Below are 25403 nucleotides of genomic sequence, written 5' to 3' on the forward strand. Positions count from 1 at the left end.
GTTAAAATGAATTCACACAGTTCCATGATGTCACTTGGGGTCAATTAAGTTCTTTTCTTCAGAGTGATGTGCGGAAAGTGACGAAAATCATCGAGCATGACCGATCTCGTGCAGTTCGGCATTCTGATGATGGCCTCAGCTGAGATCGAAACCGTCAAATAGTAAGTGAATATTTGTGTTGTGATTAGAGGAAAAATATGATTCTCAAATTGGATTATTACCAACACGATGTACAATTAAGGACGTTAATAACGACCTTGGGAAAATTAACAAAATTTCATGAAAATACTTAGAATACATGTCAGGATTTGCTATCTTATTTGTTTGTTTGCGAAAGTTAGTATTTCAGTTTTAAATGGTTAAACTATAAAGGCATTAGAAAGTTAATAAGTGTTTGTGAAATACATCTGGGATGACGATATTTAACTCTAAAAACAACTTTTAAAGAAATAGTATTTAAATTACCAAGGACGTTAAGTTTGCCCGATTTACCAATCGTTGCGCTAATCGCAGAGTTGTTATTTGCGATGAGCGATTTACAAAACGCGGTATATTGCGCAAAACTTTTGCGCAGCTACTGCCAATATTATTACGCAAACGGTAATTATTGCAACACACTGAACAAAATATTTGGATATGCTTACATTTGAAATAATATTGGTAAGCCATCAATTTTTGCTAAGCCTTGAGAAATGCATGTTTTAGTGTTTATGGAAAAAACACGCTCATCAATCCTATTTCTTTCTGGCGCATTCATCAAACTGAAAACGAAAGGAAGTTTCCACGTGATGTCCGACAAAAATTGCTTTCTTTTCTGACCTTTGATTTCTTTCTTGCTTCTTTTCTTCTAGTGAAACTTATTTTTCTAGTTTGTGTTTTTAAACCTGAAAACAATATTCTGGGCCTGGTTTGACATTTAAAATAAAAAAATGACACACAATATCTCGTGGTATTTGGACAATTACCGGTTCTAAATGTATCCCTGATGGCTTTGTACAAATGAATACAACGTCTTAGTTTCGGTCGAGTATGAGAAAAACAGCTTGGTTTAAGAGTTGGCAACTACGATATCTTGAGAATGCTCAGATGACTGTGATCTTGGTCAATGGCAGACTTGGCGTAAAGATGAGGTAAAGTTGATTGTTTTCTCTTGTCGGTTTAATAGCCGTGGACTTAAAAGAAAATGATAAGTCCAGAGAAGCATGCAGCACTTCTTTGCCCTGTGTGCCTTCATTCACAGACTTGCTCTTCCATGTGATATCTTACATGTATTATCTTTACAATAGACGTACTCAAGTGTGGCAAATATGTCTTATTTCCCTCCATTGAACATGGACATACATTCCGTTTTATCCGCTGCGGCAGGGCTGTCGTAAACCAGGAACAATACACCTCTGCCCAATGTGCACTGGTCATTTCTGTAGGCATAGTAGTTGTTAATGAAAACTTTCACGTAACTGCAGTACAACTGAATCAAATTGAACAGTTCTGGGCTTTCCCCGCCATAGACGCTTCCCTGGTTGATGTTCATGATTGATATATATTGATCCGTTAGTGGTCAGTTTGGGTTGATCTTCACGACTTTAGAAAAACAAGTATGCTCATGTAATGGTATATAGATCAAAATCCAATGAAACATTAACGTATGTGCCCGATGTCTTTGCAGAGGCAAGAAAACCAAACGAAACACCAATAAGGGCACGAAGAAGCAGGACAAGGGATAAATATTAAACTTGTCTGTCCCTAAAGGGAGATTTAAAAGATAGTTGCCATGGATTCCCCCAATTTCCCCGTCCTTCACTATCAAAGAGGAAAGCTTAGTGGCCAACTGCAAAAAAGTTGAATATTTAACATGCAGTGTTTGTCATAGCATCTTGCAATAAAGCGTTTGATAAGCTAAGTAACTAAAGGATGGAAATTACTATGTCGGAGTTTACAAAATTTGTAAATCACATCTCAATAAATAAAATTCTAGTTGTGAAATAACTTGTCGCAGAAAAGTCTTTAGATGACTTTTAATATCACACTAATTCCGAACTACGCTTACAAAATTTAGCTAACGATGTACGAAGTTTATGACAATGGCAGCCCTGCTGAAGAATATTGTAATATTATGCAGATTTAATCTTCTTACAGCTTTTATTCAACACGACTACTAAGCTGTGAATTAAAACTCCATACTGCGTTGTACAGATCACATCTCCACCCAGGTGAAGGGAGCTGACAATATCAAAATAACAAGTTTGTCTGGTCATAAATTTTGGTATGCATAATACCATTATCAGTGGGGAATGGAAGCAATGGTATCCTTATTGTTAGTCTTATTTAACTAGAGTTCTTTATATATATATATTCAAATACGGATTATCCATACTAGATACATCGCCCATGTTGCGTAAAAAGCTTTTAAAGGTCTTGATGACATCTGCTTGCGTATCTGTTGATAAGTTTAACACGAACAATATAAAAAACAAGTCTGCGGCAAGAAGCTCGCAGCTGGTTCCCATGGGAATACCAATAACCTGCTAGAAAAAGATTAACAATCCTGACAAAAACGTGTCTAATGAAAAGGAGATGGTCTTACAAACAACGTCAGAAGTCCACATAGTATATCGTTTAACAATAATATTAGTAACACATCTTCTATCATAATTACAAGTTAAATTAGCATGTCTTTCGAAAAAAAAAAAAATAATGTTTCTTTCCGACAAGGGCAATCGGCTGATTATGTGAATAGTTATCAGCAAAGTGGAAACATCATATGTGCTAATAGATGCAATTTGGCAGTAATTGATATGAATTTGTCTAAGAACGTGTCCGCTTAACAAACCAGAAAAATACCTATACTTTATTACAGCTCTAAAATCAGTGGGACGCGATGTTAAAAGTCTGTAAATATTAGTAAAGGTACATGAACTGGACTATACGATCAAGCTAGCCTGATAAGGCTGTTTATGTAATCCAGGAACTCATTACATAGTACATGTATGTCATTCATCCTACACTGGCCACGGCTCCAGAAGTGGAAACGAGATATAATATCAGGCTCACTGAATGTTTCAGAGTTTTGACCTGCCTCAGTTTAAGAGTTAATCTTGGGATTCTTTCTGCTGACTGCAATAAGAAGATTTAAGACAGCGTTCAATATACATGAGTCTACGGAAAAGTCAGGTAACACAGTGGGTGGAAGGCTTCTGATGTGCCGAGTTCAAGACTTCTTATAGCTGATACCGACACATAAATATAGTCACACATGTAACATAGCCTTTGTTCGTGTCACTAATGCGTGTATACCTCGTGATTAGCTGAACAATGTTCTATGCATGATCAGTGACGCAATTAAAGTGATTTATTAAACAGTGTTCTATACCTTATCACTGATGCAAAGTGTCCAACTCGGCTGGTGAATATGTTCTATGTGTGATAAGTGATGATTTCATAGGTAGGGAAGGCTATAGATTATTGAATTACTACAAGTTCTCTCTTTTTTCTGAAATAAACGCAGTTGATGAAATTCGAAATATGCACAATGGACTATGCATTTTGATGTAGTCAAGACTTTGCACTATTTAATTTGTACAATAACTTAATTTCTATTGAAGAAGAATGCAAATAAGTTTCGGTCCTCTTATCAAAGGCTCCTTTGGCAGAACTCTCCCATACATGGGTTCAGTGTGATAGAATTTCGCTTAAGAAGGCGATAGGGACGTGAGGGGTGTTGCATCATGAACAGACTCAGTCAGACCGAGTCTGCTCTTGTTTTGCTTGGTTGCATTCTATGTTTCCAAAAGATCTTGTAGATGTTATTATAGAACAAACCTGTTGCCTCTGCAAAATCTGGACTTTAAATTTCATTCCGGTTATTGTTTGAAAATCTGCAAGTTCGAAAGGTAACAATGCATATTTTTACTTCTTTCGTTTTTAATCCAACGCAGAATGAAATGCAAGTTTAAGTTAGAATGAATTTTACATTTAGTCATACTTCACATATATGTAATCAAAACATTTCATTCTAATTATAGTTCACATTTATGTAATCGAAAACAGCGACGTGTCTTATCTAACACCATCATTTATAAATGTAAATCAAAGAATATATACGCTCATAATACTCGTTACTTACGGTTATCTATCTAACACTGGCAAATATAGAACAGATTTAAATGGCAGATTAATACTGATGGGTCTATAATGCTGATGAAAACATTGAACGGAAAACAAAACATGTTGGAAATGACTATAAATCTGTCAATATACTACTATAAATATCTGTGATATACATATATTAACTAAAATCAAAGAATACTTCTCAAGGTCTTTTTATCACGGAAAATATTGTTAAAGAAATAAGTTATCCCAAAAATGACCTCACGTTGAATAGAATCGCTGTTTGGAATTCAGGAGCGAAGAAATTTTATCAAGAGAGCTCATTTCGAGAGATTTGGTAATATTCATCTGATTGACAAACAATTATTTATTTCAAGGGATTGTTTGAAATATGTATTTTCCATTCTAACAGGATATTTGGGATTACTATATACATCATTAATGACATGTCTATTGTTTGCCTGCTTTGTGTCGTAATCATTTTCAGCGTGCAGCTCTAACGTTTGACGTTACGACTGTGACACAATGACTTTACCGCCGTATAATGTCACATTTTAAGTCTTCATTGTTTATGTCCAAATTGGGTCTTGCTTGAGCGCCGATTCCCAAAGAGTTGCTTTCACTTCTTCAATCATTGAGAACACATTTTCTACGCTTTGAAGAAAAGATAAAAGCAAAACAACGACATGATTATTATTTCAGATGACGTCTGACAAATATTATTCCCGCCATTTTCACAATTATCTGGAATTCCCGGAAAAATCATGTGACTGTTACGAATCAAAAACATGGTCGTCTCCTCTGCACAGTGTGGTTTTATGTTATCGATTAAGCACTGCTTGATTAGTACGTGTACACTGAAACAAACAAAGGTTCATTAGAGCCCTTGAATTAAAAAAACAAACCAAAAACAAAAACAAACAAGGGTGCAGAATGTCACAATATACGCCCGTCACAGCAAATTTGTTTACACTAGCACCTGTATTTGCAAATCGAATTTTAATTTTCTAGTTGTTTACAATGTTGTTTTTTTTTTAGAAATTATTGTAATTCTTTTATTTTTCTAAGTCCACAAAAAAAATCCTTACCAGGTAGAGATACCTTAAAATACACCCAAAATTTGAAAGTTACATCAATGTTGTACCACAGAAAAGTGGTCTTGGTTTTTCCCTACGGTCAATTATAAAAAAGTTACAATGTAAGTTATTTTAGTAACAACTAAGGGAAGTTAATCTTTAAAGAGAAAAAAAAAAAAAAAAAAAAAATCGAAAAAAAAAAAATTACAAGTCCACACAAAAATCCTTACCAGGTAGAGATAGCTCAAAATACACCTCAGAATTGGATGTAACATGCATGTTGTACTACAGAAAAGTGGTCTCGATTTTTCCCTACGACTTGTAATGAAAAAGTTACAATATAAGCTATTTATAGTAACAGCAAAGGGAAGTAATTCAAAAGAAGGGACCAGTGCACGACACTCCGTCTCATGATGGTGTACAATTGTGCCAAGTTACATCAAAATCCCTCCATGCATGAAGAAGAAATGCTCCGGACAAAGTCATTCTTGTATCTGACCTTTGACCTTTAAGTGTGACCTTGACCTTAGACCGAGGGACCTGGTTCTTGCGCATGACACTCCGTCTCATGCTTGTGAACATTTGTGCCAAGTTGTATCAAAATTCCCTCAATGCTTGAAGAAGAATGCTCCGGACAAAGTTTTACATTCTTGTAACCTTGACCTCTAAGTGTGACCTTGACCTTACCCTAGGGACCTGGTATCTGCGCATGACACTAACGTCTCATGAGGTGAACAATTTTGCAAGCTACATCAAAGTCCTTTCAATGCATGAAGAGAATGCTCCGGAAAAGTTTTCATTCTTGTATCCTTGAACTCTAAGTGTGACCTTGACCTTAGATCTAGGAACTGTTCTTGCGCATGACACTCCCTTCATTATGGTAACAACTGTGCCAAGCTACATCAAAATCATTCCATGCAGAAGAAGATATGCTCCGACAAGTATTTTGAATTTTTCATTCTTGTATCCTTTGACCTCAAAGTGTGACCTTGACCTTAGACTAGGGACCTGGTTTTTGCGCATGATACTCCGTCTCATGATGATGAACAATTGTGCCAACTTTCATCAAATCCCTCTATACATGAAGAAGATATGCTCCGGACAAAGTCATTCTTGAATTTGACCTTTGACCTCTAAGTGTGACCTTGACCTTAGACCTAGGGACCTGGTTCTTGCGCATGACACTCCGTCTCATGATGGTGAACAACTGTGCCAAGTTTCATCAAAATCCCTCCATGCATGTAGAAGATATGCTCCGGACAAGGTCTGTGTACGCGCCCGCCCGCCCCGCCCAACCGCCCATCCGCCCGCCAGGGGCGTTCCCATAATACGTCCCGTTTTTCAAACGGGCGTATAAAAAAGCATGTACTTATAAAGCAACCTTGCATAACTAGAGTAGATTTGCATTGATATGACACTTCTTGCCTTTGAGATATGCACCTGGCAATATTTGTTCATACTTTCTACTTTCTTTTAGAGTAATACAGCTTGATTTGCACCAACATGTATGGCTGTGCAAGTACTGACTCGAATCTCTGTGCATCTCCCGAACCCTTAATTAATTAAACTGTGATCAGTACCAACCCATCTGTGCATGGTGCATGTTTCGTTCTTTCAAAACAAAATCTGCAGAGTTAGAGACAAACCAAACCTGGATAGTCTGAAACAGAACGACCAAATTTAGAACATAATATTAGAGCATAAATGCGGTTTAACAGAAATCTTAAACTTAAGATTTTATCTGTAGTTAATACAGTTATGATCAAAAGGGATATTGCCATTAATGAATTATACAACATTGTAGAAACAAGAAAGTTGAAACTTACTTGCAGCTGCGTTTCTGTGAATATTTCATAGCAATATCCTCATTACATGTCGTGAAGTTGTCTGACAAAAATATGCTCTTTGTACACATGTCCACAGCAAAATCTTAAAGAAACAATCTATCAGCATTAATTGCATTATCATCATCGTCATTACGAAGAACAACATCATGATATGAAATATACTAACAGACTTCAAAAAAGGAAAAAGTCGATAGCTTATTGTACAGCGTCCGCTTCGAGAGCGGGAAGTCGCGGGTTACGATCCCCTGCCGTTTCATACCAAAGACACGAAAAATAGTACCAGTAGCTCCCTTGCTTGGCGCTCAGCATTAAAAGGGTAACTGGCCCCTTCTCTCATACCCTAGTGGAGATGGATTCCATCAGGAATGAGGTGCCGAGAGTGATAAATACAAGTTGTAAAACTTGCTTCACAATCGACTTAAAATAAATTTGTATAAAATAAATGTCCAGCAACATATCTAGAGTTCATAGGGTAAATCCGAAACATCTGACAACGCGACATTCTGACACAGGAATATGACCCTGCTCCAGGATGTCAAGAATCGTCTTGTCTGGTGATTCCTGTTTATACTTCCGTCGATGCTCGCCGAAATTGCTTCTCCTCCATCAAACAGTGCCCAAAACTTTTTCCCCTCGGACACGATACACTCGAATCAATCACGACTTTGTTTCATTGGAAGACATTGCATTGCCCCTGCTATTCGATCCCTGGCGAGCAAGGACCGCTACACGCCTAGTTCTCTTGCAACTCAGACATTGCAGAAGTCATAGTCAGTGATAGAATCGACGGGATCAAGGGCCATTAATCGGCAGACGGCATGAGCCTCGGTCGGTTACGGACTGTCCCTGAACTTTTACAGCTTTGACTAGTTGTTCCTTCTCAAGGGAATGAACACTTATGGTGAACATGTCACACTTGACTGCGCATGTAATGGATACAAGGGTATCGTCACAGGAATCCGATTTCCCGTAGGGTGCCGCCATCTTGGACTCATGCATATTCATTACAAATAGCCTCTAGCCCAGTATGTGTTTACGCATAATCAATCTTTATTTCAGTCTTAAGTGCAATACAACTAACTAAAATAACAGAACATCAAGAAATAATAATAAAGTTTAAATCATGTAACTTCTCAATTGAATATCTCATAGTAAAGAATCGAGATTAATGAAATGAATACGCATCATCTAAAAATAGACACCCGCAACAGAAAATTTTACGTAATGAAATTGTCCCTGGTCACGTGATTTTTTTAGCTTCTTACGTTTCAGATTTGCAAGCGCTTTCTTTTGCGTATATTTTTACTCTTTCTGCTTTGTTTTTTCGACTCGTAAATGCATGTATGAAATTTCTTTGTGTTAAGTGCGCAGGTATTCGCTATTGTAATCGCGTGATGAAAAAATCCGGAACAGAAATACAAACTGCAAGACAGATGCTTCCAAATAGTATAATATGTACTGCACTTGCTTATATATAAAATCAAGAGCTGTCATTAATGGTGGCAAATGCCCGCGCAGCACCTTGACCTTTGACCTGGTGACCCCAAAGTCAGAAGGGGTGGTGTACTCAATAAGTACTATCAGCATGTGAAGTTTGAAGGTCCTGAATGAAGTGGTTTGCATGTAAAGTGCCTTCATGCAAAAAGTTAACGTTGGCCCCTGTGACCTTGACCTTTGACCTGGTGACCCCAAAGTCAGTAGGGTTGGTGTACACATAAAGTACTATCAGCATGTAAAGTTTGAAGGTCTTGGGTGAAGTGGTTCGCAAGAAAAGTGCATTCATGCAAAAAATTAACGTTGGCCTCTGTGACCTTGACCTTTGACCTGGTGATCCCAAAGTCAGTAGAAGCGGTATACTCGATAAGTACTATCAGCCTATAAAGTTTGAAGGTCCTGGGTGCAGTGGTTCGCGAGTAAAGTGCCTTCATGCAAAAAGTTAACATTGGCCCCTGTGACCTTGACCTTTGACCTGGTGACCCCAAAGTCAGTAGGGGTGGTGTACTCAATAAGTACTATCAGCATGTGAAGTTTAAAGGTCCTGGGTGCAGTAGTTCGCGAGTAAAGTGCCTTCATGCAAAAAGTTAACGTTGTGACTAACGAACGAACGAACGAACTAACGGGCGGACAGTTGAAAACTAATATGCCTGCCTTCGGGGGCATAAAAACAACTTTGGATTATGATAAAACTGTTAATACTTAGATTAGGTCTTAAACACAGGCACGCACGGGTCCAGTTTATATATATATATATATATATATATATATATATATCCTTTTTTCACACAATTAACCTTTTATATGTTAGTAAAATGAAAAAAAAATAGATGACAAAAAAATCCAGTCACAGTATCATATACATTGAAAAGGTGAACTACGCGAGCGTAGCGCTATGGGAAGCTACTCGGCAAACTTGTAGAACATTTCAAAATCTGAGTTTATACACTTGCAGTCGTTACCTGCATGATTGCACCTTCGAAATATTTAAAGCCTTCCATAAATACTAAACTGACCCCATAAATTGCTTTGGAAAACACAGTACAAGTCTTTACGAGCGAAATATTTCAGTTAACCCCGGTGATTTCATTCCAGATAGTGGACGTGTTCCTGGTTTTTATCGCTTCGTTTTGCAGCTGAAATCGCCGGGGATATTTGAAATATTTCGCTCCTAGGGACATGTACTCCGTATTTCAAAGCAATATTTTATATGTGCTAGAAGGAACCTCTTGGTAAGCTAAATCTTGTAAATTCTAAGGATTGTTGACCACTAGTTGGTAAGATAATCCAGTTTGTATTGGCAATAATGCTTGCCGTCGTAATCGTTACCACATAAGGCGATGAATGTACCCCCGCACTGAAGATGAATGTACCCCCGCACTGAAGAAGATGAGTGTACCCCCGTACACAATGACACAGTACATTGCAATTTGACGCACACAAGATTACATAATTATGTGGACTGTATGTATATAGTATAGTAACAAAAAACGAAGTCCCATAACTGTGCAATTTTTTTTTCTGAAAGAACATTAACATACACCATGCACAACTAGGATTACTACTGATCACTTGTGTACAGTTTCATTAAATTGTGTGCATGGGTTCAGATTAGGCGCGCACAAGATTGCATATGTGGACTCTATGTATATAGTATAGTAACAAAAAACAAAGTCCCGTAACTCTGCAATTTCTTTTCTGAAAGAATCTAATATGCACCATGCACAGCTACTGTCGTTACTGATCACTTGTGTGAAGTTTCATTAAATTGCGTCAAGGGGATGAGGAGAGTTGGTGCGCACAATATTGTGTCTACGGACAGACAGACGGACGTTCCTACATACGTATGGGTATTTATGTGGCTACTCTTTTGTTCTCTCTATTGTTCTTTTAGCCAGGCAAAAGAAAATAGCCACATAAAAGCTTTACTGAATGAATGACATCAAAAAAAAAGTACAGTTGCCGTCCCCATAGCTACCTAAGTATGCAAATGTGGGCTCGTACAGACAGATATACTGACAGACGGACAGACAGGTAACCTGAAGCCAATATACTAGTACACTCCTTACAACTTAGTTGTTCGGGGTGGGGGTGGGGGTACAATAAATGGAAATGCATTCAAATATATAAACAAGGAGCTGCGTTCAATCAACGCTTGATGCCCCCAGTGGCATCCTTGTCGATAGATTTTGCACCTAAGTCAAAACGAGGTCAAGGTCAAGGTCAAACTGAGGTCGGGTGATGTTTGAAGATGACGAATGGTCACGGGTTACATCTGTATTAGTATCAAGTCATTCTAGTTAGGGGTACTGATGCTAGACGAAACGGTCCAATTTGGTTAACCAAGAGATGACCCATATAAAGCAACCTAAGTCTAAAATGAGGTCAAGGTCAAGGTCAAACTGAGATCAGGTGATGTCTAAAGATGAGGAATGGTCACAGGTTACATCTGCATTAGTATCAAATCATTCTAGTAAAGGGTCTGACATCGATGCTAGACGAAACGGTCCCATTTGGTTAACCAAGAGATGGCCCATATAAAGCAACTTAAGTCCAAAATGAGGTCAAGGTCAAACTGAGATCAGGTGATGTCTGAAGATGAGGAATGGTCACAGGTTACATCTGCGTAAGTATCAAGTCATTCTGGTAAGGGGTATTGATGCTAGACGAAACGGTCCCATTTGGTTAACCTCGTACGGACGGACAAACGAACGAACGGACGGACGGACACGACAATAACTATATGCCTCCCGCATCAGTAGATGCTGGGGGCATAAAAAATAATAAGCATACTCGATATTGTACCAAATGAAATAAAATGGAATGAACGTTTAAAACGAATCACAATAAATACGTTGTTATATAACGGCTCTTGCGAGAAAACCGTGCATATGAAAAAAAAGTTTACCTGGCGCTGTTTTATCGCATTCGTTCAGTATAAAATGCTTCGCCTGATTGTATGATATTGCGTTGTATATATTAGCCATTCTTCTGTGCATCAAATTCTGAAACTTTCCTTCTATCTTCTCATCAAGGGATCTAGGACAACTTTCAGTAATATTTAACACACACATCAATCCATCCTTTATTTCTCTGTAAAACACAAATATTTCTTTCCGTTAACACAAGCAATTTATCAGATGGACACTCAACACTACTTTTGATGAATGGAAAGACTATAGATAAAAATGCTGTTTACTCGAAATGTAGAATAATCGTTCCTTTTATTCTACCAAGCAGGAATAACAAACTTGTCAACAACATCATTTCTGAAAAATATGTATGCAGAAGATTGTCGCCGCTGTTTTCACCATAACTCTGACTTCTTTCGACAAGAAAAATGTCTTTTTATGACCATTTACATTTCAACGAAACGAGAAGAAAAACATTGGGAATATAAATAATGTATTATGCTACGCATATAGCCCACTATGAGTTAAAATTAATTGTCTTTGCAATAGCCTTACAAAAATCATATTAGGATATATTGTTATTATCAAGTACTGAGAGGTCGCCACACGGCACTTTAAGACTGTTATTGTGATGTTTTTAGAATATAGACAAAAGATCCTTTGGAAGCATAGAACACTACCAAGCAACAAACAGTAATAATTAATTAATGACCATGACATTTTGCAGCAAACATGAAGTAATTGCGTAAAACTGTTCATCCGGATAGCCTTGACCCGGCATCAGATTTTCTGACATCGAGCGAATAACTTTCACTATTGCGTACCACTGATTCAAACATACAGAACTAAAGCTAAACGTAGGAAAAATAAAAACAAACAACTTTTACCCGCAGATCCGTTTCGTCTCGTTCTGAAACGCTAGAAAGTAGTTGTCTGGTTTTGGTGTATATCTCACATACTGTTCAAGACCGGTGAAACACTTTTTTACTTCACTGCATGTACCTTAAAATGCAATTTGTTAAATTCATTGAAACACAATTTTATGGTTAAATGATTATAATGGACGATTTTTGTCAATTTCCTTTTCGTTCCGCGCCCTCTTCACAACGACAGCACGAAAATTCACTATTTTGTCGTTATGTCGTCGCCCGTTCTTTCGGCTACGCCGCTATAAAATAATAATGTGTAACAGCTTTTCTCTCGTTCCGTCGCCTGAGAGTTTATAAAGATTTGTATCTAAAGAGAAAACCGTTTTGGACACAGTTTTGTCGTGAGTATAAATTGTAGAACTTTCGTTATGTCACGCTGCATCACCGTTCTGTCTTCCGGTAGTGCGACAAAACGATAGAAAAAATTAACAACAAAAACAGCAAAATATCGTTCTCGTAAGTTTCATCAATGTAAATGTTTGTTATGATCGTAATACAGAAAAAATACAGCACATTGCCATTCAGTTATTGAGTTAGAGCAGACTTTTATACAAAAGCCTATAAATCTAGGACGCAAAAACTACAAAAACCGTTTCTATTTAAGATTCTGTAGGAATAAAAATGAACAGATTGAGTGTCCTCTCTAACTTCAAACAACGTGCACAGTACATATCAAGAACTTAGTTCTCATATAATAAAATGCCACCCGTGAAAAAAACACATCTTGGGAACTCTGATTTACCAGTTATTATCAGAGTAACTGCTCGTGTATTTCTTTACGTACTTAAGCTAGGTTTTTTTATTTTAACTATACTTCTTTGTAGTAGGCCGTTTTAAGTATGTGATAATATAGTACTGAAATAAAAATATACTACCTGAATAAACATATCATAGTTCTTAAATAAACTTACAATAATACTGAAATGAACGAATCATATGACTAAAACAAACGTATCATAGTTCTAGAATAAACTTACGACAATACTAAAATAAACGAAATAAACGAACCATATTACTAGAACAAACGTATCATAGTACTGGAACAGACTTACCACAATACTGAAATAAACGAAATAAACGAACCATATTACTAGAACAAACGTACCATAGTACTGGAACAAACTTACCACAATACTGAAATAAACGAACCATATTACAAGAACAACCGTACCATAGTACTGGAACAAACTTACCACAATACTGAAATAAACGAACCATATTACTAGAACAAACGTACGATAGTACTGGAACAAACTTACCACAATACTGAAATAAATGAACCATATTACTAGACAACGTACCATAGTACTGGAACAAACTTACCACAATACTAAAATAAACGAAATAACAGAACCATATTACTAGAACAAACGTACCATAGTACTGGAACAAACTTACCACAATACTAAAATAAACGAATCATATTACTAAACCAAACGTACCATAGTACTGGAACAAACTTACCACAATACTGAAATAAACGAATGAACGAACCATATTACTAGTAGAACAAACGTACCATAGTACTGGAACAGACTTACCATAATACTAAAATAAACAAACTATATTACTAGAACAAACGTACCATAGTAGCGGAATAAACTTACCATAATACTGAAATAATCGAAAAAACGGACCATATTACTAGACAAGAGGACCATGATGGTCCTGAATCGCTCATCTGTCCCCACATGACCCAGTTTTGAACTGAGTATGACGTGTTTTTTTTCCTATTATTTGACATAGTGACCTAGTTTTTGAGCTCATGTGACCAAGTTTTGAACCTGACCTTGATATCATCAAGATGAACATTCAGACCAAGTTTCATACAGATCCCATGAAAAATATGGCCATTAGAGAGGTCACAAGGTGTTTTTATTATTTGACCTACTGACCTAGTTATTGATGGCACGTGACTCAGTTTCGAACTTGACCTAGATATCATCAAGGTGAACATTCTGATCAATTTTCATGAAGATCCATTCAAAAGTATGGCCTCTAGACAGGTAAGAAGCTTTTTCTATTTTTAGACCTACTGACCTAGTTTTTGACCGCAGTTGACCTAGTTTCGAACTTGACCTAGATATCATCAAGATGAACATTCAGGCCAACTTTCATATAGATCCCATGAAAAATATGGCCTCTAGAGAGGTCACAAGGTTTTTTATTATTTGACATACTGACCTAGTTTTAGACGGCACTTGACCCACTTCCGAACTTGACCTAGATATCATCAAGATGAATACTCTGACCAATTTTTATGAAGATCCATTCACAAGTATGGCCTCTAGACAGGTCAGAAGGTTTTTCTATTTTTAGACCTACTGACCTAGTTTTTGACCGCATGTAACCCAGTTTCGAATCTGACCTAGATATTATCAAGATAAACATTCAGACCAAATTTCATATAGATCCCATGAAAAATGTGGCCTCTAGAGAGGTCACAAGGTTTTTCTATTTTAAGACCTACTGACCTAGTTTTTAACCGCATGTGACCCAGTTTCAAAACTGACTTAGATATTATCAAGATGAACATTCAGACCAATGTTCATACAGATCCCGTGAAAAATATGGCCTCTAGAGAGGTCACAAGGTTTTTCTATTATTTGACCTACTGACCTAGTTTTTGTAGGCACGTGATCCAGTTTCAAACTTGACCTAGATATCATCAAGGTGAACATTCTGACTAATTTTCATGAAGATCTTGTGAAAAATATGGCCTCTAGAGAGGTCACAAAGTTTTTCTATTTTAAGACCTACTGACCTAGTTTTTGAGGCACGTGACCCAGTTTAAAATATGATCTAGATATCATCAAGGTGAACATTCTGACCAATTTTCATGAAGATCTTGTGAAAAATATGGCCTCTAGATTGGTCGAAAGGTTTTCTATTTTGAGATACTTACTATGGACCATCTGATTCAAAGCACTGACCCAGTTGAACTGTCTAGATTAAAATAAAACAAACCAAACTTTTATCAGATCCGAATGTCCTCTGAACGCTAGCAAAGGTTGTTTTATTGTGTATATCTCACATACTGTTTAAGCACGTGAAACACATTTCATTACTTCACTGCATAGTATCTAAATGCAACTTTTAACAACATTAACCAATTTTATGTTAAAGATATAATGGACGATCTTATTGTCAATTTCTTTTTTGACGCGCTCTCACACGACCACGTATTTTTGTAGGTCGTGACCCGTTTTCGCTCGACGCTATAAAATATCATAATGTGAACATTCTACTCGTTGTCGATGAAGTTGTAAAAATATGTATCTAAGAGAAACCGTTCACAGTTTTTCTGATTTTAAGAACTTTTTGAGCACGCTGACCCCAGTTCTGTTCGTATGGACAAGATAACAATCACAAGAAACATATCGCATTTCTGTAAGATTTCATCAATAAATATTGGTTAGAGTATACACAAAGATTCAGCCACTGCCTAGTTTTGATGGCACGACCTTTTCAAATAACCTAGATATCACCCAAAAAACTACAACATTTCTACTAAATTTAGTAAAAGAACCCAGAAGAGTGTCCTCTTAATTCAAACAACGTGCAACAGTTAAGCACAAGAACGTATCTAACAAAAGCCACGTGAAAAACCACGGACACGGACCAGTCGCGCCGGATCACAAAGAGGATTTTACACTCTTGATAGGCCTTTGAATACTGTGATAATAAAACGAAAAATATACTACTGAATAAACTAATAGTCTTAATAACTTACAAAATACGAAATAACAAACATATTACTAAAACAAACGTATCATAGTACTAGAATAAACTTACCCTAATACTGAAATGAACGAAATAAACTAACCATATTACTAGAACAAACGTACCATAGTACTGGAACAAACTTACCACAATACTGAAATAAACGAAATAAACGAACCATATTACTAGAACAAACGTACCATAGTACTGGAACAAACTTACCATAATACTGAAATAAACAAACCATATTACTAGAACAAACGTACCATAGTACTGGAATAAACTTACCATAATACTGAAATAAACGAACCATATTACTAGAACAAACGTACCATAGTACTGGAATAAACTTACCATAATACTGAAATAAACAAACCATATTACTAGAACAACGTACCATAGTACTGGAACAAACTTAACCCACAATACTGAAATAACGAAATAAGACACCATATTACAAAGAAAAACGTACCATAGTATGGAAAAACTTACCAAATACTGAAATAAACAAACCATATTACTAGGACAAACGTACCATAGTACTGGAATAAATTAACAAAATACTGAAATAAACGAAATAAATGAACCATATTACTAGAAACAAACGTATCATAGTTTTGAATACACTATACCCAGACAGTTCGTGAACTAAATCCGATAATCACGAACCATATAGATCCATGAAAAATACCATAGTACATGGATATTACATAACTTAACCACTTGACCACTTCGAAACTAACCAGAATAAAAGAAACCATTTTATAAACTTAAATATCTCAAACAGTACAAGTTTCTAATTAGACTTACACTAGTTTAGCTGAACCATCAACGATACCTAATATTATCAAGATAAAACATTCAACAATTCATAAGATCCCAAAAATTACCTATAGAGATCACAAAACATTAATACTAGACCATTTAACCACGTACCTGAAAAATGACTAATTATAAATAACTTAGAAACATTATACAGACGAAAATAGCCTTAGAATGTCAACAAGTCAATAACTACAAGTTTGTACACGTGACACAAACTTACCATAATACTCAGAAATTACAACAAAATCTTAATATGCACTAGAATCAAAGTTTCAAAATACTGACTATGACACTACCCATTTACGAAATAAAGAATATAATAACATCTGAACCAATTTACATGAAGACTTGAAAAATATGCCTTAAGAGTCATAAAGCTATTTTTACGCACTAATTCGATTTGACAATATCATCAGAGACCACAATTTCAAAGCCCATGAAAAATTGACTCGTAGATTGGAAAGCAAATTCAAGAATACGGGACAATGAAAACGAAAACCATATTACGCAAAAAACGTACCATAGTATGGAATAAACTTACCATAATACTGAGAAAAATAAACAAACCATATTACTAAAACAAACGTACATAGACTGAATAAACTTACCATAAATACGAAATAAACAACCATATTACTAAACAAACGTACCATAGTATTTGAGATAAACTTACCACAATACTGAAATAAACGAAATAACAGAACCATATAACTAGAACAAACATACAATAGTACTGGAACAAACTTACCATAATACTGAAATAAACAAACCATATCACTAGAACAAACGTACTAAAATACTGGAATAAACTTACCAAAATACTGAAATAAACAAACCATATTACTAGAACAAACGACCATAGTAGTGGTAAATAACTATACTAATAATACGAAAAAACAAACCATATTACTAGAACAAGCGTGTCATAGTACTTGAATAATCTTACCATAATACTGAAATAAACGACCCATATGACTAGAACAAACGTACCAAAGTAGTGGAATAAACTTACCATAATACTGAAATAAACAAACCATATTACTAGGACAAACGTACCATAGTACTGGAATAAATTAACAAAATACTGAAATAAACGAAATAAACAAACCATACAGTTAAGAACAAACGTATCATAGTACTGCGAAAAACTTACCAAATACTGAATAACAAAAACAAACCATATACTAGAACAACTACCATAGTACTGGAATAAACTAACCAAAATACGGAAATAAAAAACGACCATATTACTAAACAAAGGTTCATAGTCTTGAATAAACTTACCATTATCTGAAATAAACGAACCATATTACTAGAACAAACGTACCATAGTACGAATAACAACACCAAATACTGAAATAAATGAAATCATATTACTAGAAAAACGTCCCATAGTACTGAATAAACTTAATATAATACTGAAATAAACGAATTAACAGAACCATATTACTAAAACAAACGTACAATAGTACTGGAACAAACTTACCATAAAACTGAAATAAACAAACCATATCACTAGAACAAACGTAACAAAATACTGGAATAAACTTACCAAAATACTGAATAAACGAAAAAACAGAACCATATAACTAGAACAAACGTATCATAGTACTGTAATAAGCTTACAAAATACTGAAATAACGAACCATATTACCAGAACAAAATATCGAATATTGAATAACTTCCATAATACTGAAATAACGAACCATATTCCCAGAACAAAATGTACCAAAGACTGGAATAAATTTAAACCAAATACTGAAATAAACAAACGATCATATTACTAGAACAAACGTACCATAGCAGTGGAATAAACTTACCATAATACTGAAATAAACAAACCATATTACTAGAACAAATGTACCATAGTACTAATAAACTTACCATAAAATTGAAATAAACGAACCAATTACTAGAACAAACGTACAATACTGGATTAACTTACAAAATTGTAATCAATCATACTGAACTAAACAACATATACCATAACTAACAATACGAAATAAAGAAAGACTAACCATATTACCAGAACAAACGTGTCATAGTACTTGAATAAACTTACCATAATACTGAAATAAACGAAATAACCCATATTACTATAACAAACGTATCATAGTTTGGAATAAACTTCAATATACTGAAATAAACGAACCATATACTGAACAAACGTACTTTAATACTGGAATAACTTACCAAATACTGAAAAAACGAACCATATTACTAGAACAACGTACTTAGTACTGGAAAAACTTGCCATAATACTGAAATAAACGAAACATATTACATAACAAACGTATCATAATACTTTTAAATAAATAAACTAAATACTGTAATAAACGACCATATTACTAGAACAAACATTCATAGTACTTGAATAAACTTACCATAACTCTGAAATAAACGAACCATATTACTAGAACAAACGAACCATAGTACTGGAATAAGCTAACAAAATACTGAAATAAATGGGGGAAAACATATTACTAGAATAAACGTGTCATAGTACTTGAATAAACTTACCATAATACTGAAATAAACGAATCATATGACTAGAACAAACGTACCATAGTAGTGGAATAAATTTACCAAAATACTGAAATAAACGAACCATATTACTAGAACAAATGTACCATAGAACTGGAATAAACTTACCAAAATACTGAAATAAACGAAATAACAGGACCATATTACTAGAAGAAACGTATCATAGTACTGCAATAAACTTACCAAAATACTGAATAAACGAAAAAACATAACCATATTACTAGAACAAACGTATCATAGAACTTCAATATGCTTACCATAATACTGAAATAAGCGAACCATATTACTAGAAAAAATGTACCAAAGTACTGGAATAAACTAACAAAATACTGAAATAAACGAAATAAACGAATCATATTACTAGAACAAACGTATCCTAGTCCTTGAATAAACTTACCATAATATTGAAATGAAAGAACAATATTATTAGAACAAACGTACCATAGTACTTAAATAAACTTACCATAATATTGAAATAAACGAACCATATTACTAGAAAAATACGTACCGCATTACTTTAATGAACTTGTCATCATACTGAAATAAACTTACCATAATACTGAAATAAACGGACCATATTACCCAGAACAAAAATATCGAAGTATTGGAATAAACTTCCAATAATACTGAAATAAACTAACCATATTACTAGAACAAACTGGAATAAACTTCAAATTATACTGAAATAAACGAACTATAGTACTGGAACAAACGTATCATGTAGTACTGGAATACAATTCCCATAATACCGAAAAAAACTAACCATAGTACTAGAACAATGTACTGTAGTACTGGAATAAACTTCATATAATACTGAAATAAACGAAAAATATTAATATAACAAACGTATCATAATACTTTTAAAAATAAATAAACTTACTATAGTACTGTAATAAACGAACCATATTACTAGAACAAACATACCATAGTACTAGAATAAACTTACCATAATACTGAAATAAACGAACCATATTACTAGAACAAACGTGTCATAGTACTAGAAAACACTTACCATAATACTGAATTAAACGAATTATAATACTAGTACAAACTTGTCATAATTTTGAAATAAACCTTCTATAATACTGAAATAAATGAATCATGTTACCAGAACAAACGTATCATAGTAATTGAATAAAGTTCCAATAATACTGAAATAAACGAAACATATTACTAGAACAAACTTATCAAAGTACTGGAATAAAATTCCAGTAATATTGAAATAAACGAACCATAGTACTGGATCAAACGTATCATAGTACTGGAATAAAATTCCCAAAATACTGAAATAAACGAACCACACTACTAGAACAATGCACCATAATACTGGAATAAACTTCACATAATACTGAAATAAACGAAACATAGCACGTATAATAGTTCTGGAATAAATTTACCATGTTACTTAAATTAACGTATCGTATATCTACAACAAACGTACAGCAATTACTCTAATAAACTTACCAGTATTCATACCACAGATATTATCCATGCTATCCAAGTACAGAAACGAAGACACTTCAACGCCTGGTATTTTTATTTTCTCAAATGGGTTTCCTGCAGGACCGTCGGAATTCAAAAGTTCCGGACAATTAATGTAATAACGAAGCATACAATAAAATTCAGTTCTTCCTTCTGGACTGAAATAAACAACACTTTAAATTCACTTTTAAGTCGCTTAGTAGTCACTAAACTCTTTGTAATTTTATGTCTTCGCGGTTATATTTTACATGCTCTCTAGCTCGGTAGCCTAGTGGTAGAGCGTCCGCTTCGAGTGCGGGAGGTCGTGGGTTCGATCCCCGGCCGCATCATACCAAAGACGTAAAAATGGTACTAGCAGCTTCTTCGCTTGGCGCTCAGCATTAAGGGGATAGTGCTAGGACTGGTCAGCCCGGTGTCAGTATAATGTGACTGGGTGGGGTATCATGCCACGTGTCTATGGCGTGATATTTCAGTGAGGCAGCACTATAAAGTTGGGCATTGTGCTCACTGCTACAAGTAGACAGCGTCGTTTATATGACTGAAAAATTGTTGAAAAAGACGTTAAACCCGAACACACACACACACACACACACACACACACACACACACACACACACACACTCATTATAGAAAATAAAGACAAAACTGTCAATAATCAATTATTTTGCATCGAAGGAAACATTTCGCAGATCAACGGATTTCTCTTGTCAGATGGGATGTTTCTATTTGGACTTCAGTTTAAAAATACAAATGTAGATATATAAAAAGTTTAAGCGAGTCCGGTCTGAGAGCTTGAATTTGAAACGAGTAATCTCTTGAAAGTGATTGTCGTGACGTAAAACATGAAACTTGGTACGTTTTAACTGAGATTACACTGTATAAATGTTTAAGTTGTACCTGCACAACGTTTTAAACACAGCTTCTGCGTCATGTGTTCCATTTAAGGCTTCGTGTTTCTCAATGAAATCATGATACCTCTTTACACAAGCTTTGTATCCTTTGTCATTCACCATTTTCTCCTGACAAAAGGCAGAGACACCCTGTATCAAAGTAAGTGCTGAAAAATTAAGGTATTTTTATTGCTGTGGCTATATATACGAAAGAATTAAAGCAGCATGCCTCCAGATTTAGCTAGAAAATAATCTTTCTTTCAAATTGAAGCTTGGTCATATTATGAACATTAGAATTTTTGTTTCTAAAATATTTTAAAAGTTCCAAATCAAGAAAAAAAGATGACCGCGTCGGGAACTGAATCCCGGACCGCCGCGGCAATAAAGACGTAACCAATACCTCTATAGCTAAGTAGTGAATAATGACTTCAAAATATATAGTCGAGACAGTTACCGGGTGTAAAAGCGCGACAAACGCTTTTCGATTTTCATCGTAAAAAGTAGTAAAAACAGCAAATTCTCATGTGTTTCCGTAACATAAAGTTTTTAAAGCCTTCTTAAGAAATATAGCATTTATTTCAAGATATCTAATTTTTTTTTGTTATTGTCAAACGATCTGGAGGCATGCCGCTTTCATACTTGATATATGGAAAGTGTAATGTATGAATTAATTAGCAGTATTTCCAAATGATCAATACACTACATTTTTGCGTTTAGAAACAACCACTTGATTAAACAAATACATACGTAAACCTATACAATTATACATTAATTAGTATAGGAAATCGCTGTTGAATATTAATAAGAACAAACGTTCAAATCTAATGTGAGAATATGAAGATATTTTAGACGCGTTTACACAGGGCTGAGACGTATCAGCCTAATTATCATTGCAATGGATAGAGGTGGTATGAGGTGTAAAGACGGATGATAATAAACGATTGATGAATTGACAAAAATAAACCTCGAGCATATTTTTTCATGATTTACTGAAATCACACAAACACGCACACATACACGCACATACATCTGAAGGCATATGTCGGCAAACTTACATTATGAGTCATGAGCATGACTCATGCATGCAAGGCATTCTTTGTAGTAGTATGTTAACCAATTTTAACCGACAAAGTGACATATTAAGACAAAGAATCGTCTATTACATATTAGAAACGTTTCGACAAACTCGAAACATTCAAGATAAAACTTACCGATAATAACCAGAGTGACATGCTTCCGAAATGAGTCCATTATTATTGACTGATTCCTTGAAAACTGCATGTGCAATTCAAGAGAAAAGCATTTAACGACCTAATCCCTGCAGTATATACACAGCTGTAACTATTTTTATTTCAATTAATCTCAATTTTTTCCGAATAGTTTCCCTGGTTTCTCCAAGGTCTTATGTTAATCAGCATGTGTTTTCAGTTATGCCAAATCCAATTCCAGACAGTGATCAGCTATTCACAATAAAATATGCGCTGTAGCACGACGATACGAGCCGAAATTCAGCTACTCTAAAGTTGAAGTCAGGGCGGAATTCAATCTTATAATCCCATATCAACTCGATGAAGTTAAAACAGACGATCTGTTATTGTTCTGCTCTATTTTTCATCAGAATACAAAAACAAAAATATGATTTGTATTTTCAACAAGTATTGCCTTAATGAAGAAAAATGAGAATAGGTTCATACCATCAAATTTACACATTATTTTGATCTTACGTATTTTGAGAAAATTGTGTCTGGCTCATACAAAAAGTCCTAAAGTCATGTAATAAGAATGGGACGTGCAAAACACATAAATGACATACAATATAATAATTTTGCACATAGGCGATTTCGAGATACATGTTGATGTGTATGCAGCTATTTAAATCATGAGTAACTGACGTCCATGTGTGTTTTTACCACAATGATTAAAAGATTTAAATAACATTTATCCCCGTTAAAATTTTAGAGAATTTTTAATCATAAAATACATATAAAATCGAATTATCATCAACAAAAAATGACGAAAAATATAAAGTTACGTGTAACAAGATTTTAGTACGGCAGTCGGTTTTTTGATGATAAATCTGTCAATTTTAAAGATATCTGGACAAGAAGACCATGATGGCCCTAGATCGCTTACCTGAGATTAACAAATATTTTAGACTATGATTATTTAAACATTAACATGATTTAACTATTTCACTAGAAGATCACCCAAAGAGCGACTGTGTATGAAACAATATCAAACAAGATGATTTTCAAGGCGCATCTTCTATACAGGTTAAACTGGCTCCCGTCCCTATGTTTGTTCTGTCATATTCCAGCAGGATGTTTCTGTAGTGACATTATATTGCCCACGGCTCCGAACATAGCCATCAGATTAAAATGTGCTGTTTGAGAGGCTTAAAAGTTACTTTAAAATGTTTGCAGTATTTATAATGAAAATAACGATGCAGCCAGAGAGTCAGGCTATATACAGATATACGCCCACTACATTGCTGCCATTGTGTGTAGTAATCGGGAGGGCCGTTCACTCAGGGAACATGTTTGCAAATTAATAATATATATCTAATGGAAGAAGAACAGCAATTTCAAATAGGACATGCCGACATATAGAGGTGATCGTAAGTTCAGCAAAATGGAATCATTTAAATGCATTTGAGAAAGGCCCATCATGGAATGCTTCTGAGCATGTAACGGTTTTCCCTAAATTCATCTCTGAACTAACTATTTTGAACAATCTAATGAATTTCATTCTAGTATATGCCATGTTTTTAGTGTTTCATACATTTTATTTTAAAGACTTTGTTATAATTCAAACTAACAAGACTAATAACGGCTTGAGTTCTTGTCAGACTAATGGCGGTAGGTCAAACGTAACATAAATGTTATCCCCAACCAAAAATGATTTTCACAGACGCACTATACATAAATATTTTCTTACATGAAAAGGGGTCATGTTACTTGTTTTATGGTGATGTGGCTGCCTTACTCATTGGTTATAGACCAATCAAATTTCTATACAATACATGGTGAACATTGATATACAGTGTCATTAAATAAACAGCTGTAGAAAAGTTATCAAATTCAACGGATAGCACTTGTAATCTAAAAGATTACAGGAGCCGTGCCATGAGAAAACCAACACAATGGCTTTGCGACCAGCATGGATCCAGACCAGCCTGCGCATCCGCGCAGTCTGGTCAGGATCCATGCTGTTCGCTTTCAAAGCCTATTAGAATTAGAGAAACTATTAGCGAACAGTATGGATCCTGACCAGACTGCGCGGATGCGCAGGCTGGTCTGGATCCATGCTGGTCGCAAAGACACTATGTTGGTTTTCCCATGGCACGGCTCAGTGTCATTATGTTTATTGTTTTAAAAATGACGAAATGCACCGATCTTTTACCTGGACATGAAAATTAAGCAATAAATATGAATGATTTTGAAAAAAAAAGATTATCTTAAGCAGTATGTGTCCGAAAAGGGCCTGTCCGTCAGATTAGCAGGTCAGATATTCACATTAAACATTGATTAAATAACTACATGTATGTTTCAAATCTACCAACAATCTGATGTAC

General features: G+C 35.1%; 1 protein-coding gene across 1 annotated transcript; it reads right to left on the minus strand.

Annotated features, from left to right (window-relative positions):
* Positions 1-4225: 4225 nt before the first annotated feature.
* Positions 4226-23414, minus strand: LOC123555329 (uncharacterized). Its single transcript, XM_045345983.2, has 7 exons — positions 23041-23414; positions 21837-21996; positions 20922-21097; positions 12324-12438; positions 11433-11617; positions 7010-7112; positions 4226-4964 (listed from the first exon to the last, which is right to left on the minus strand). The coding sequence occupies exons 1-7, from the start codon at positions 23108-23110 to the stop codon at positions 4757-4759; spliced, it is 1017 nt and encodes a 338-aa protein (XP_045201918.2). The 5' UTR covers positions 23111-23414; the 3' UTR covers positions 4226-4756.
* Between the last annotated feature and the right edge of the window lie 1989 nt (positions 23415-25403).

The sequence above is a fragment of the Mercenaria mercenaria genome, chromosome 7, assembly GCF_021730395.1.
Source record: "Mercenaria mercenaria strain notata chromosome 7, MADL_Memer_1, whole genome shotgun sequence".
NCBI classification, from domain to species: domain Eukaryota; kingdom Metazoa; phylum Mollusca; class Bivalvia; order Venerida; family Veneridae; genus Mercenaria; species Mercenaria mercenaria.

Coding starts and splice junctions, on each gene's coding strand:
- LOC123555329 (XM_045345983.2), bottom strand. CDS start 23,110: ATGCAGTTTTCAAGGAATCAGTCAATAATAATGGACTCATTTCGGAAG. Junction 21,997..23,040: donor TGTCACTCTGGTTATTATCG/GTAAGTTTTATC, acceptor TTAATTTTTCAG/CACTTACTTTGATACAGGGT. Junction 11,618..12,323: donor GAGACGAAACGGATCTGCGG/GTAAAAGTTGTT, acceptor TGTGTTTTACAG/AGAAATAAAGGATGGATTGA.